This window comes from Epinephelus lanceolatus, chromosome 15, assembly GCF_041903045.1.
Source record: "Epinephelus lanceolatus isolate andai-2023 chromosome 15, ASM4190304v1, whole genome shotgun sequence".
Classification (NCBI taxonomy): Eukaryota; Metazoa; Chordata; class Actinopteri; order Perciformes; family Serranidae; genus Epinephelus; species Epinephelus lanceolatus.
Genome location: NC_135748.1, coordinates 34,022,730 through 34,035,387, shown reverse-complemented (window position 1 = coordinate 34,035,387; position 12,658 = coordinate 34,022,730). Strand labels below are relative to the sequence as shown.

The window sequence follows — 12,658 nt, the reverse complement described above, 5'->3', positions numbered from 1 at the left end:
GAGTGGTATCAAACCTCTCATTCAACTCTAGAAAAGAAAGCAAATAAACGGTAATGGCGTCCTCCTCGGCTGAGCTGTAACGTTAGCTAGCTCAGTGGTGCTAGGTGAGCTCGCACCAGGTCATGATTTATGGAACGAGACATTGCTTTTCAGTTTTTCAAATGTATTTTTTGGCGCTTTGAGCACCACAAGCTTGAGGGCCATCTGGTTCCATTATAATGGAGAGAAGGCAGATATCTCTACGGCCGATATCTCCTACACTCAGCGACTCACACCAAAACAATCTAGACTGATAAATAGCGCTAGAGGTAAGAGGAAAAATATGTATTTTTGATTCTGGGGTGAACTGTCCCTTTAAAGACTGCAGCAGTGTGGTCTTCATTTTCCCATAAATTACACCTGCAGACGGTGTCTTTTGAAAAAGCCTGGTGATGGTTTATTCGTTTTAATCACTACAGAATTAATTTAGGGTGCAACACATGCCACATGTATAAAAGAATACAGTCACTTGTATTATGATTTTTCCATATTTGATCTAAACATTTACGAGACAAAGAATGCGACATAGTGACTGGACTGAAATGTATAAATAATATAGACTTTAATAATGTGAGGGTTGGTTTCAGTTATGTTATAGACAGAACAGTGAAAAGCTTCTGCAACCTCCACTACTGTAAGTGAGTGGACTACAAGCAGACACTCAGTCCGTGCTTGCATAGCCTAGAAATGGGGAAGCAAAACTGTTGAAAGAGAATTTCCACAATAGCTTTACCCTACATCGCCCTCCAGTTGCCACCTCACACTGAAACGCTCTTTCAAAAGCTTTTATCGTGCGCCTCTCTCGAGGGTCCTGCATCTTTAATGATTGTTGCAAATGGAATAGATTAGAAGATGAGACCTTTCAATAAAAAGTTTCTCCTTACAAAAAAGTTTTAGACGTAGGAATGCAGTGTGTCCAGTAAACATATAAGAGGCTTTTTTCCTCCTTTTTTTTTTTTGCTGCATTGGAAGTGGAGCTCCTCTCGTAAGGTCCCCGGCCCAGAGAGCGAACTCCCAGCAGTAAGGTCAAAAGCCAAGACTGTACTCATTTTGCAGTGCTCTTCTTTTCTGTAAACATGTTGATATGTACTGAGTTAAGTTATTTAAGTCTAAATCAAATAAGCAGCCTGAATGAGAAGCCAATTTTGGATCATTGTGGGGAATAATGCATGAGTACTGCGCCTAATGACAGCAGTAATTTTGGCCTTTCCTCTGGATTAAGTGGCGGCAGTACATTAAAATCATAAAGGAGAGCTGCTCCGTAAATGTCTCTCTGCTCATCCCAGAAGTCACTGAAGCAAAACATAATACAATGTTTATGTGAAAGCTCTTTCCTTGGAGATTAGCCCGCAACTGCACTCCAAATATCTTTCAAGTGACACACATACACGTGTAATCGAATGGAGGGAAGCATGCTCCCACATTACTGGAGGTGAACTAATGGTCTGATGAGTCACATACTGTACATCCCATGCAACAATACTAAATGAATTCCATAGGGTTTCTTTTTTATAACCACCTAAAGATGCAAAAGGTAAGAGATTATATTTTTTGACACGTAATATATGCATGCAAAGAACCTACTCTTCTTGGTTCCATCGTGTGAAAACATCTGGAACAGACAGGAGCCTCTCTATTCTCCAAGAGCTCAACAAGTCTGGATAGTAGAGACAGTTACAATTATCATAGGAATTATTGTTTTGTTACTATTATGTAAAGCGTACAGTAGTTGCAGCAGTGAACACTGGGGATCCTAAATACTGCAGGAACATAATTTAATGCAGTGCTCCACTGATATACAAGCTAGGGTTGGATGAGAATGTATAGGGTTACTGTGCACAAATCACATTGGCATGTTTTGAAATAGAAATGTATGATATCTTATAGCTATATTCAAAATTATTCAGCATTTGACATTCTCATGCATACAACCACAAGAAGCGAGTCCATTGAAAAATAGTCCAAGCATTGTTTTTTTTCCTGTGGAAATGGCAGAGAACCTAATGAGACATTAAAACATGTGCTGCTGTCCAGAGTGTGTGGAATACAGACGGGGAGAGGAGCAAGCAGGGAGGGCTCACTTCTGCATGTCACACTGCAGCAGGAGCACGATGGACGGGTCGCTCTTCGCCGCCTCTTTGAACTCCTCCAATGAGATCTGGTCGTCGTTGTTCTTATCCATTTTGCCGAAGATCTTGTCCACCCTCTGTTCTGGTGTCAAACCATCCTCGTTCATCTTCATCATGATCACAGTGCCCACCATTTTGTAGATAGCCTGTGGGTGAGGCGCAGTGAGAAATTAGCATAGGTTCTTATGTAATCCAGTCGAGCCTACATGTGTTTGTTTGTTCATAAAGATGTAGATCAGTGATTCCCAACCAGAGCTACTACAAAGGGGGACTTTAACAGTTGCCAAGGAGTAAAGCCCAACTAATTCAACAAATAAACTCATTATTTATTTAAAGGTCCCACATTGTGCTCATTTTCAGGTTCATACTTGTATTTTGGGATTTCTACTAGAACACATTTACACGCTTCAGCGTTTAAAAAAAAACATTATTTTTCACAAACTGTCCACCTGAATACACCTGTGTAATCAGCCTCTGTCTGAAACGCTCCATTTTAGCACCTGTCTCTTTAAGCCCCCATCCTGAAAAGCCCAGTCTGCTCTGATTGGTCAGCGTTCTCAGGTCTTCCACATCTGCACTCTTGGTGTCTCTGCACCAGCAAGTGTTTTGACAGTACATCTTCAGGGAAGTCCTGACGACAACGCATTCTCACTCCAACCTCATCACATATCGGCATTTGTTCATGGACCTTCCATGTCCACGTGCGACGTGCAAGGTACCCTGGGTGTGTTGGTTGTTGACGTTCTGGGACGCTGTGTCAAGTTCTGCCTGTTACATGCATTGTCTTCTTTCAAAATACGCTTCTGTTTTCCACAGGAAATTTAACATTTACATACAGTCCCTTTCAAAATAAATGCACTGTGTAGGTACAACAACGCAAATTGATGTTTGTTTTCCTTCAACAACTAATGCACGTGGTTGGGTTTAGGAAAGAACAGGGTTTGGCTTTATAATCTTATGGGACGCAAACATCGCTCTCCCAGGTGAAAGTCAGTATTTGTAGGACCCACCCGACTTTCGTTGTTGTCCCGCCACATTTCCCCCAATGCCGCCGAGTGCCGTTAAACTATAACAGCGACTGGCCACGTATCATGCTGATATTAAATGATGTTTTTTTTTTCATGTGTGCCTGACGCCTCAAGTCACTGCCCAATCACTGGATTTTGATGACCGTGTGAACACAGCCTCCTTCCTTCATTCCTTTAACCACTATCTTCCAAAGGTCGGTGTTATCATATTTGCGCATATCCAAAAACCAATTAATATCCACATCTTTTTTCTTTTTTTTTAAGATATTTTTTGGGCTTTTTAGCCTTTAATGTATAGGACAGACAAGTGTGAAGGGGGGCGAGAGAGAGGGAGTGACATGCAGCAAAGGGCCACAGGCTGGAGTCGAACCCGGGCCGCTGCGGCAACGGCCTTGTACATGGGGCGCCCGCTCCTCCTCTAAGCCACCAGCACCCCAATATCCACGTCTTTTATAATATTTAAGTAGGTAAATGTTTAGTTTAGAAGGTAGCTTCTCCTTCCAATCAGAAATGTGGGCTTTTCTGGGCATCTCGACCTCAGCCTTACAAACTGCGGTAAAAACCTCAACTGAAGCCCTTTTTAGACAGGAGTTGTGCAAATTTGCAGGAAAGCCCAATCAGTCTTCTTTCAGCATTGGCAGTATAAAAACAAAATCGGGGAGTGCAGCAAAATGCCGCCTACCTACTTTTGTTTATACAGAATGCGCCTTTTTCGGGGCAATGGGGGGCGTGAGCAAGTAAAACGTGTAGCTCAGCGTGTGACGTAAACAGTGACATGGGAGGGAAGCTGCGGCTGGTCAGTCCTTTGGCGATTCTCTCATAAGTCGGCCCATTCTTCACTGTTCCCGTCATCTGATGGTTAATGGCCTCTTGGTTTGCGAGGACAAGGAGGGCGCGCAATTCCTTGTCTCCCCAGTTGCTCATCTTTACAGTGTCTGTCAGGTTTGTGTTTCCCTCTTGCTACTAGCTGCTTGCTAATTCCTGCTATCAGCTGTTTCCAGCTGTCAGTGGCTCACACTTGCGGCGTCATCAACAGCTCCTCCCGTTGCGGAAGGCCGCCTCGGTCTGTTTTAACTAAAAGGGTTACGCCAATATGACTACCCCACGAGGTAGAAAATTGGGCACCTCGGATCAACTCGCCAAACCGGCTCTGTGTGTCTAAACGCTCGCAGTTTGCCGGCAAAACGGCCCAACATTCGTGGAAAATCTGACAGTGTAAAAGGGGCTTTAGATGTATACCATAAAACTTCAATCAGTAGCCCAGGTTATTATTTGCTGAAAGGCCTGTCTATATGGGACAGGGTTACAGCACAACACCACTCTATCCTGTTAAAACAATATTTGGAACTTGGATTATTTTTTATGAAAGACACTTACGATTCTTTTGATCGGTGAAATCTTATGAACTAAACGAATATAGTAAACTTGCCTGGTAATCAAGAAATGGACACGTATTCCGACTTTATGACAGCTGCAGAGGAAGCGTGTCACTATTTGTTTTTTTGTCATGCTGGTAAATCTGAATGAATTATGGTTTTCTCTGGTGCTCATGGTTTCAGTAAAATGAACTGAACCGAGTAACATTTAAACATTCATATTTGTATGTGCGATCTAAACAGCTAAGGAATGTTTACGTAAGCGGGTAGTCAACAACCTTGTTTTAAACATCCAAAGAACGTCTATAAAAATGAACTGCTTGGCAACCAGACCAGGCATCTAATTGAGACAGGCCTTTATTTATGTTGCCACACTGGGCTAGTGAAAGGGACTGGGGTTTAATTGGGACTAGGCTTTTAATTGAAGTTTTACGGTATTGTGAATGCACCATATACATGTCCAAAAAATGCTCCTAAAACCAGGATAACACTGGTACATCCCTCAATTCTTACTCGGACAAAGACCTAATTCAGAACATCCAAACAGAATATGCTGTTAACAAGACCCGTATCAAATCTGGAGTATACAATAATAGTGGAATATTAGTGGCATGCAAACATATCCATTGATAGCTGAAAGTAATGAATGCATGTTTTATATTGTCTGCTTGTTGTGGTACTGGTTGTAAACCGTTAAAATTGTGTTTACTGTACTTAGTGTCACTGTAATTTGAAGCACTCACTGGAACAAGAATTATCTTTGGGATAAGTTAAGTTCTATTTAATTTGGATTTGAATTGAAAAGCAGTGGATAAACTGTTAAAATAAGCAGCTGAAATAGCTTAGAGTAAGAAATAAATGCTTTTCCGATTCAAAGTGAAAGCAGTATTAATGTAAACTTGATCAGTCGACATAACGCTGACTATTCACTTGTGTAAAAAATGTAAACATAACTGCTTTTATATAATTAATAGTAATAAATAACACCTAATCCATTCATATAAACATATTTGGAGCAGAGCAGATGGTGCTGGTGAAGGGTTGAGTTTATTTCATAGTGAGGAGTGTGTCAGATAGAAAAGGTTAGGAGCCACTGATGTAGATGCTCAGGAATAAAACACATTTATCACTACAGAAATTGTCAATACACTCTAATATCATTGAGACCTATCGGATATACTATCCTGATTGCGATTCCAGAAATGGCACAATGTAATTCAATACAACTGCATTTCTGTCGTTACAAAACTGCCTCTGCACTCAAGGCATTGCAGGTGTGCAGGAGACTGATAACAACAACAACAACAACGAAAACCCAGAGCCGGTCCTCCTGATGAGCGAGGGCTTAATGACTCGATAATCCTTACCTCGATTATCTCCAGCATCTCCACTCTGGTGATTTTGCCGTCACCATCCAGGTCATACATGTTGAAGGCCCAGTTGAGTTTCTGCTCAAAGCTGCCACGGGATGTGATGGACAGGGCGCAGATGAACTCTCGGAAATCGATGGTCCCGTCTCCGTTTTTATCAAAGGTTCTGAAGGCGTGTTGTGCAAATTTTGATGCATCGCCATATGGGAAGAACTGCAAATGTGGAGGGGGAAGATGTGTGTGTGTTCAATAATTCAACCAGGGCTTTAAAAAGAGCACCAGTTTGATGACGGAAAATAGTCATGGCATGATTAAACGTTCAGACAGATGTGAGAGAAGCAGACGATGAAGAAGAGAGGCGACGGCTCGCACAAACCTTGACATAAAGCTGCTGGAACTCCTCCAGATTCAGCCTGCCGGTGGGGCAGTCTTTCAGGAAGCCTTTGTACCACTGCTTCAGCTCGTGTTCATTGAACTCTGTGTTCTTCACCAGATCCTCCATCACCTCAGGAGTCAGCTTGCTGTTCTGCTTTCCCATGGTTCCTGTGGTGCAAGAACACGTGAATAATGCATTTATTTATGCCTGAGCGATGGCGGTATGAAAATCTCCAGCACACAGCGTAGACCTTTTTTATTCCCACTTCAAACATGAAAGTAAATGTGTGTTTTTGGGAGAAGGGGGTGTGGAAGAAGCCAGCAAATATTTCCCTGGTGCTCTTGTTCTATTTCTGTCCCCCTTAGCCTGCTTGTGCCAGTCTGTGGCCCGGGTAGCACTGACCTGGATCATCACTGTCAGAGCAGATCCAGTTCATTAAATGTTCGATCGCTGCTATCAAGTTTCCACTGCAAACACTGTCCTATAACCTGACAATGACAACAAAGCCTGCGCTCGGTTGTACGAGAGGCACTACTGCAGTAAATCCACAGACCTGAGTGAGGATGGAGCGCACAGTCGGCCTGCTGTAATCTGGATCAGTGGGGAATATAGCTTATAATGGAGTGGTCTGTATACAATATAGTGTTTAAACCAGTTGTGGGCAATCCACAGACCAATCAGCCAGGATTATCCACACACTGAGGGGCCTCAGTAGCAATCATGACAACTTGAGCAACCGCACCAGAGAAGTCCCACGTTCAATAATAATTGACTCATGATGTGGCACATGACAAAGTGGCCAAGAATGCGTCAATTCTAGATTCATAATTTACTAAATTAAAACGGCAGGATTAGATTTGCATGTCAGGCCATTGTGGGAATCTCAAGCACTTGAGGCCAACATATGGTGCACATCTCTGCAGCAGCAGCATGACAGCAGGCTGGACAGCTCCTCCACCACCACCACCAGCAGCAGCAGCAGCAGCAGCAGCAGACAGCACTGCATTGGCTCGGGCCTTCCACAACAAACAGCAGAAATGTGCGCTGCAGCCAAAATCAGTGCAAACCACAGGCTTTAATGTGCACCCGCTGCGTGTCATATAACCAATCCTGACGAGCGTGCTCGGTAATTACACGCACTGATGTTGGGTTTAATGTGTAAAATATTCTGCAGTGAATGACCTTGAGGACTAACATTTTTTTATGCAGGAAGATGACAATTGTTTCACGGAGCGTTGAGCTGAGAAAACCGCTCGCCATCATGCAACTGCGGCGTTTTACAGAAACATCCGCTTCATACCGCACAGGCCACCGGCATGAATGACTCGTTGTGCAAACAGGGGCCAACAGATGCTGTTTTATTTCACGCTTTGGGCAATGACATCTGATTTAATGCTATTAAAGCTAACCGCCTCCTGTGAGAGCAGAGAGGGAGACGCTGCTGCATTCCGATGGAAACGACGCAGTGAGAGTATTTTCAGATTAGATCCTCACCATCCCCGCTCCTAATGATATCTTTCCATGCGCATCGGGGCCAAAAAACATGTCAAAATTTCATAACCAAAACAGGTCTATTTTTATAACACAACACAGCTTCTCTCGGTGCCGCCGCAGAGCCACATCCAAGGCGCATTAAAGCCAATTAATTGCGCAAATCTGGATGACATTTTCTTTAATTCGTCAAATCCTTTGCAGGTTTTATTTCTGTTTTCTTGTTTCCAGGCAAAACGCAGTGGCTTTATTATAAGGGATGCGCAGGTGCCCGTGTGCCAGACCCTCTTCTGCTCGATCCCATTCATCCAAACACAAGGAAAATATTAAATATAACGCGTGACACATCCACACAAACCATCCACCAGCTGCTGTATTTATATTCTGAAATATTAACACATGCCATGTACATGTGCAGGCGATCACTGCTTACCTTATTGCAGCCTATATTTGGTGATGCTCTATCGGAATAAATCTGCTCAGGCTTCTGCAAAGTACAGAAAACTCCCTTCCGATGGAAACGGTCGCCCAAAGGGGATTATTCTCGACACTGCTCGCCTCCTTTGAAAAAAAACAGCCGCTAATGAAATTTCTGGATTTTCCCGACGTTATTCCAGATGAGGCGCAGCAGGGACCGATCCCACGCCAGTCTGTGGTTATGCGACTACAGGAGCGCGGCGTCACCCGTGTGCATCACAGCCTGATCATAAGTTCACTGTTGCTCTGCTGCTGCTGCTCGGTTTGGGTTCAGCTGGATCCTGTCACGTTATAACCGGATCCTTCATCGTGATGAAGATGGTCAGCCCTGAAATTTCATCAGCAGGAAATGAAAAATGTGGGATTTTGGCCCCTGATCAAATAATTCACTGTAACTAATCAGGTATTAGATTCAGTAAGGGGTGAAATGTTTTAGTAATATTGTCATTAAACGTGGCTTTTAAGGAGAATAATGGAATTTGATTACTAAAACCAAGGCTGGATAACAAAACAGGGGCCCCTGAAAGCCCCACGTTCACTGTGTGCAGGGCAACAGTCATGAAGTCATCCACCGCCAACACACCAAATGTAAATTTTTATATTTATGTAATTGGATTTATCATAATTTTCTCATACAGTTTATCGGACAGCTACCTGTACGTTTAAATTCCCAGCAGAAGTTCTGAAGCCTTAACATTTACCCTCATTGCAAAGTCTAATTACGTATAAAACACATTCTCACTCTGACCTCGTCACATGTGGATGTTTGGTCATGGACTTTCCACGTCCGGATACATCCAACTACTGCACGCGGTTGGGTTTAGGAAAAAAGATCAGGGTTTGGCTTTATAATGTTACAGGACTCACCCTACTTGGACTTTCGCCACCTCATCTTTTGTTCTTGTCCCGCTGCTTCCCCCTAACATTGCTGAGCACTGTTAAACTATAATGGTGACCGGCTGCGTATCATGCCGATGTTAAAGGACGACTTTTGTTGTCAGTGTTTGACACCGCAAGTCACTGCCCAAGCACCAGACTTTGACGACTTCGGAATGAGACCGGGTTGACGCACTATAGGCTACCTCAGCCCAGTCAACACATTCTCACTCCGACCTATTGACATTTGGTTTCCACGTCCAGATATGACGTGAGTGGCACCCTGGGTGTGTTGGTTGTTGACGTTCTGGGACGCCATGTCAAGTTCTGTCTGTTACATGCATTGTTTTCTTTCAAAATACACTTCCATTTTCACAGGAAATTTAACGTTTACATACAGTCTCTTTCAAAATAAACACATTAAGTCGGTGCAACACCACAAATTGTTTTTTTTTCCTCCAACAACTGAGGCATGTGTTTGGGTTTAGCCAACAAAAGTCTGTTGTTGGGTTTAGGAAAGAAGGAACAGGGTTTGGCTTTATAATCTTACGGGACATAACCACTCTCTCAGGCAAAAGTCTGTCGGACCCATCCACCACTCGTCCTGCCTGTCCTACTCTGACTTTCACCACCTTAACTTTCGTTCTTGTCCCGTCCTGTTTCCCCCAGCACTGCCAAGTGTCTTAACAGCGACCGGCCAAGCATCATGCCGATGTTAAGGGATGGCTTTTTTTTGTCAGTAGCCATGTTTCCATCAGCCTGTTTAGATGTGCATCTAGAAGTATCGCATCAGAAAATTATGATGGAAATGCCAAAATTCGAATTAAAATCCCCTGATCCCCTTCGCAAAACAGGGGAAGGAAACAGTTACGTTCGAATTAAGTCTGACGTAGCGCACCTCTCTCCATGGTGATATCCACACTCCGGGTCGGGAAGGCGGTAATGCATTTACAAGCTGGTTGCCAACCGCCAGGAAACGTAGAAGAAGAATGCACTTGTTTTGTTTCTGGTTCTGCGGAAAATTTGCGCGAGTTCGTAGTTTTCACCAAAGTCCGTACATTTAATGGAAACACACAGGATTCATATTTCTTTTAATGCGCATTTCCCAATGATTCGAATCATTTTTGGATGGAAACATAGCTAGTGTCTGATACTGCAACTCACTGCCATAAGTGCCAGATTTGGACGACTTCGGAGTGAGACCGGGTTGACGTACTAGGCTACCTCAGCCCAGCCCCATACCATAAAACTTCAATTAAAAGCCAGTTTGTGTGGCTACACATTTTGACAAATGAACACCTGTCTCAATTAGACGCCTGGTCCAACCTGGTCTTGCTCCAAAATTGTCGAAATCGGACACTTTGGCAGTGACTTGTGGCGTCAGACATGATGATATGGTGGCATGATACACGGGCAGTTGCTGTTATAGTTTAACGGCACTCAGCTGCGTCAGGGGGAAACACAGTAGAAAAAGAATGAAAGGTATGGCGGCGAAAGTCTGAGTAGGGTGGTCGGATGGATCCAACAAACAGTAACTTTCACCCAGGAGTGCAGTGTTCATGTCCCGTAAGATTATAAAGCCAAACCCTGTTCTTTATTCCTAAACCCAACCACGTGCATTAGTTGTTGGAGGGAAAAAAAATGTCCGTTTGCGTTGTTGTACTGACGTAATGTGTTTATTTTGAAATGTAAAAGGTAAACAGTATGTAAACAGTAAATTTCCTGTGAAAATGGAAGTGTATTTTGAAAGAAGACAATGCATGTAACAGACAGAACTTGACATGGCGTCCCAGAACGTCAACAACCAACACACCCAGGGTGCCTTTCACGTCGTATCAGGATGTGGAAAGTCCGTGACCAAACGTCAATATGTGACGAGGTTGGAGTGAGAATGTGTTGACAAAACTGGTTGATTTTTAGAGAGTCATTGTGTTTCTAGCAGCTTTTAGCCACCAAATGTGTGTGTTTTTTAGTGACCCATAGCTGTGTTTACATTGGGGATAGTGCTACAAAAAGCACATGTTTTTTACTGGGACATCACTTCGTTTCCTGCTGGGATAGTGCTAAGAGATTGACTTTTAGCGAGTCATTGCTGTTTTTTCTATAGGAGCTTTTTAGCCACCAGGCATGAGGCATCCACCTGGGATAGTGCCACCAAAAGCAATTGGTTTTTACCAAGACATTGTTGTGTTTCCTGCCATGATAGTGCCACGACACTGTCTCTTACTAACCATAACCAAGTGGGTTTTGTGCCTAAATCTAACCATGTTAACCACGGTATTGTTGAAACGTAAAGAAACGTTTGATGTATCGGCTACATAATAATGTATAATTGTAACATATCCATGGTTTACAGAAATGTACAATGCCAACATTTGTTTTGCTGATTGAGTTATTTATTCATGCTGTTAGTGGTGCAATTATCTGTACGTTTCATTTCCCAGCCTGAAGTTCTAAAGCCTTAAGATTTAGCCTAAATGCAAGGGAATTACAGCTAGCTCTAGCTGACTGTCTCATGGCTGGATGCAGTTGCCTGGCAACCAGCAGAAGTCTTGGAGGTCAGTGCTCCAGGCTACAAAATAGTCAACAGCCCTGCAAAAGCACAATGTGTTATGTTAACACTTCAATTTTTATAGGGATTAAACAAATTATAACATATCCATACTAAAAGTGCTAATAGGAGGATTTTTTTTAAACCTGTGGACAGAGACAGGTTGTTTCCAACTGTTTCTAGTCTTTATGCTAAGATGAGCTAACCTGCTGCAGGCTTTAACTTCACAACATAAGAGTGGCATTGATCTTTCCATCTATTCTCAGTAAGAATGTAAAAAAGCTTTTTCCCATGAAATATGAAACTATGTCTTTAACAGCTTAATTATTTCAGCTGATGCGCTTATGTGCTTATTATTATTTCTTTATGTTTCGACAATCCTGTGTTTAAGATGTGGTCATGTTTAGACTGAAAAACCACTTGGTTATGGTTAAAAAAAAAGTATGTTTTGTTTTAAAATACCCAATTTTGGTGCCTCAATCATGTCTTGAAATGCTGCAAAGTCTCGCTAAGAAACCCCTAGTTTTAGTGCCACAGCCGTTGCTGGAAATAATGAGTAAGTCTTACTAAGAAATGCCCAATTTGCAGCCACAGTTGCCACTGGAAATGCAGCCGTGTCTCACTAAAAAATCCCAGTTTGGGTGCCACAGTCACCACTGGAAACTACCCAGTTTTGGTAGCTCAATTGCTGCTGGAAATGCTGCAAAGTCTTGCAAAAAAACACCTAGTTTTGCTGTCACAGTTGGAAATGCTGGGAGGTCTAACTAAGAAATACCCAATTTTGCTGCCATAGTTGCCACTGGAAATGCAGCAGTTTCTCGCTAAAAAATTCCAGTTTTGGTGCCGCAGTCACTGATGGAAATGCCGCTACCTCTTGCTAAAAACTACCTCTTTTGGTGGCACAATCGCTGCTGTAGATGCTGTTAAGTCTCACTAAAAACAGTT

The 12,658-nt window shown here is 42.9% G+C and overlaps 1 protein-coding gene across 1 annotated transcript; it reads right to left on the bottom strand.

The window, feature by feature from the left end:
- Positions 1 to 411: 411 nt before the first annotated feature.
- On the bottom strand, positions 412 to 8,619 carry vsnl1b (visinin-like 1b). Its single transcript, XM_033641794.2, has 4 exons — positions 8,243 to 8,619; positions 6,319 to 6,485; positions 5,940 to 6,155; positions 412 to 2,314 (listed from the first exon to the last, which is right to left on the bottom strand). The coding sequence occupies exons 2-4, from the start codon at positions 6,478 to 6,480 to the stop codon at positions 2,117 to 2,119; spliced, it is 576 nt and encodes a 191-aa protein (XP_033497685.1). The 5' UTR covers positions 6,481 to 6,485; positions 8,243 to 8,619; the 3' UTR covers positions 412 to 2,116.
- Positions 8,620 to 12,658: the final 4,039 nt, after the last annotated feature.